General features: G+C 28.7%; 1 protein-coding gene across 1 annotated transcript in view; it reads left to right on the top strand.

The window, feature by feature from the left end:
* LOC108690500 (regulating synaptic membrane exocytosis protein 1) overlaps positions 1-3,373 on the top strand; it is a 124,697-nt gene that overhangs the window by 88,138 nt on the left and 33,186 nt on the right. Inside the window, exons 12-13 of the mRNA XM_018197814.1 lie at positions 2,358-2,470; positions 2,595-2,659. Coding sequence (XP_018053303.1) covers positions 2,358-2,470; positions 2,595-2,659 — 178 coding nt within the window. The remainder of the gene's footprint in view (positions 1-2,357; positions 2,471-2,594; positions 2,660-3,373) is intronic.

The following is a 3,373-nucleotide window of genomic DNA, read 5'->3' on the forward strand; positions in this document are numbered from 1 at the left end:
AATAATTATCTGAGACATTACAATTCATTGACTTATATAAAACAGTGGATATACAAAGTTATAATGTTGCCTTATTTAATCGATCGCTGCATTTTAATGTGATAAATTGATTTCTAAAGACTGTTCGTTACGATTCCATTTTGAGCTCTTACGCTTTTCCATTCGAGAGAAAAATAGCCGCCGTGTATCGATCGCACGTGTTTCCTTCTTCCCTGACATACAACGATTTGCATTCGATTCCACTCGCGGTTTAATTGAAAGCCGTCGGGTGCTGTAATTAACGCGCGTGATATAACGTTTCTCAAAGGACCGATCTAGGCATTATTATACAGTAGAAGATGACGATGAATATATTTTCGAATTTCACATAGAGGAGATTGGTGGAATTGTGATCACGAGGTAAACGCGAACGGTATTATTGAAATATATTAGAGAAGTGATAACCTTTCATTTCTCGCATTCAATAATAGCTTGCATCCAATATACGCTTACTGTTAATGCTGTAATATAATAACGCACACGTGTCCATAGAATGTATCTAGACGTTTTAAAGTAAAGACAATTATATGTTTTTAATGATTTTGATATAGCGGAGAATTTGCAAAAATAAGGAAAAAGTTAAATAAAGTCGATGATTATTTATCAATTACAGAAGTCTTTATTCAAAGAATATTGATTTTAAACTAACTTAAATAATTAACATTTATATATTATTAATATAAATTATAATTTTAAACAAAAAACAAAACTGATTCGGTATTGCTCCGCATTACGATGAGATTTCCGAATAGCAACAGTTTTATTTTTTGTTAAAAATTATATGTTTAAATTGATATATAAAAATATATATAAGTTAATTATTATAGTAAAGTCAAATAATTGGATGTTTTAAATAATAACGTTTATTATAATTAATATAAATATAATTGTCTTTGTTTAATTTTTATCTTAGATAAAAATTTGCAATTCCCCACTTTCCTCTAATGTATGACAAAAGATTCGTAAGTTTTCCGATTTGATATTTGATTAACTGCCAACATTTGTACTCGATATTTTGTTACAAATACTTTTAATGTTTCACTGTGAAAAAATGTGGAAGATTAGAAATTCATTCTTCTCCGGCTATTTTCCACCGTTTTTTACTGAAATAATTACAGTAAAATGTTCTATTTTATTAATTAATTCATTCTATTTTATTAATTAACACGTGACACTTTATAGATAGATTTTATAAAGTAAATTGAAATATAATTACACTTTGCGCATATTGCGGAACGAGAAGTATAAAAGTATGGAAAGAGTACATTGTGTCAGATATAATAAATTAAATTTTTTTTAATTACTCAATATGATTGCGAATCCACATCCATATCCATAAAAATTATTCAAAATGCTTAATTTATTAAGTTCCTTTGATGGTAAGCGACTCTGTATAATCGTATTTCAATTTTCATACTTCCTAACCTTAAATGACAAATAGCGTCCAATGGATTAAGATAAACGAGTTCTTAATCTCAACATCTTCTTAAGGCTAAATGGCCTTAAGGATAACAAGGCGGCTTCACCCAAAAAGTTCATGCAACTTATATTCACTCCTGGTAGCGATTTCGCCGTCTTTGTTATTCTCGCAGCAATCCGCTCGTGATATTATTAGAATAATTGAAGTATTTAAACAATCAGGAGATCAAATGCTTTACAATCAATTATAATTCGGCATCACAGAGACACATTTCAATATTAATATTTCGCGACCCAAACCGATGTCTCGAACTATCAGGAATTTCTAAGCTATTTTCTTTTTTCATGTTCAAGATAAAACATTCTGTTCCGGCAATTAGCATTTAAAAATTATTATTTTAGTGTATTTCATGTTTTATATGAAGCTTCGCGAACATGACGTGTTGAATAATCATCACATATAATTGGCAAAAAAATAGAAAATATTTTGTATCAAAAATTGATATATAATTTTTTGAGTCTTTAATTTGTGTTTTCTAAAATTTATAATAAAATTTATAATAATTAGCCATAAGTATTTATCAAATACAATCAAAAATTCAACTTCTTAATTACTCGAATAATAAAAAAAACCATACTTTGATTATAGAATATTCTCTTTTAGACTACAAGAAATATTTTCAAAATAATGTTACCTACTATGATGATGATACCTACTAACATAACATAACATAATTTATTAATTTATGTAAAATAAAAACAAACATCTAGATTTAAGTATCATTAAATAATTTTGAAAGCAAATATAATGTTAAAAAGCAAGAAATATTTTCTTCGTATTTTTGCATTAATATTTAATATCATCAAATAATATATGTATATTGTATGAAATTTTATAGGTATTAGAATGGTCCGGTGTATCTTTGATCGATCGGAGCTTCGAAGAGGTACAACAAATAATCGAAAGGACCGACGACGTGGCAGAATTAGTGGTAGAGCATGCAACCGAAATGTAAGTCAATGTATACAGTAATATTATATTATCGTGAAATAATCGTGAATAGACGATAAATCGATTCTCTGTATTTGCATCATATTTCCCGGCGACTGATTTCTATGGCACTCTCGCAAAATAGTACCGGAGATTTGCTGGACGATCCGCAATCCGGAAAAACACCTACAAATTTGGGCCTGTTGATGGGTGAGTATCAGCAGCAAAATTTACCAACACACGAACAGTTAAATAATATTACTATGTTTAAATATACACATATATATTCCCCTCCTAAGACTATAGAAATCTTTAATATTATGTATTATATACATATTCATTATGCTTATCAAAATACCAATTTTATATAAATCTGCAAAGTGTCCTCAATATACAAGAAACCACATTTTATCGAAGATCGATATAAAAGTTAACACGTATAAAATTTCATTACATAGTTTCCATAAAATCGACTATCGTTTATCGATTTTCATGCCCCAAATACGAGTTCCATGAAAAGCATTTTACATCCTAGACCAATACTGACCAAAGTATTACATATCTTCTGTTGTAATATGATATAATGGTCGTTGTAATAAAATATAACATACACTGACTGTTTTTAATCCAAGGTCAGTAGTGCAGATTAATTACTTCGAAAGCAGGTCATCATAGAAAAGAAAATACTTAAAAAGGTAACAGTGTAGGCTTGCCTGTATATGTTGTTCTAGAAATAAGTATCTCCAAAGTAATATGAGTAATGTCTTTTTATACAACAGAGAAAAAAGTTCCATAATATTCTAGGACAAGAATGGCCTCTGACCGCTGACATGGTTTTGTTCTGACTTCGAAAATATCCGCAAGACGAATAAATATTTTCTTAATCTTAAAAATTTTCTAAACCTAGTATTTGCTACATATATA

Source organism: Atta colombica, unplaced genomic scaffold (assembly GCF_001594045.1).
Source record: "Atta colombica isolate Treedump-2 unplaced genomic scaffold, Acol1.0 scaffold33, whole genome shotgun sequence".
NCBI classification, from domain to species: Eukaryota; Metazoa; Arthropoda; class Insecta; order Hymenoptera; family Formicidae; genus Atta; species Atta colombica.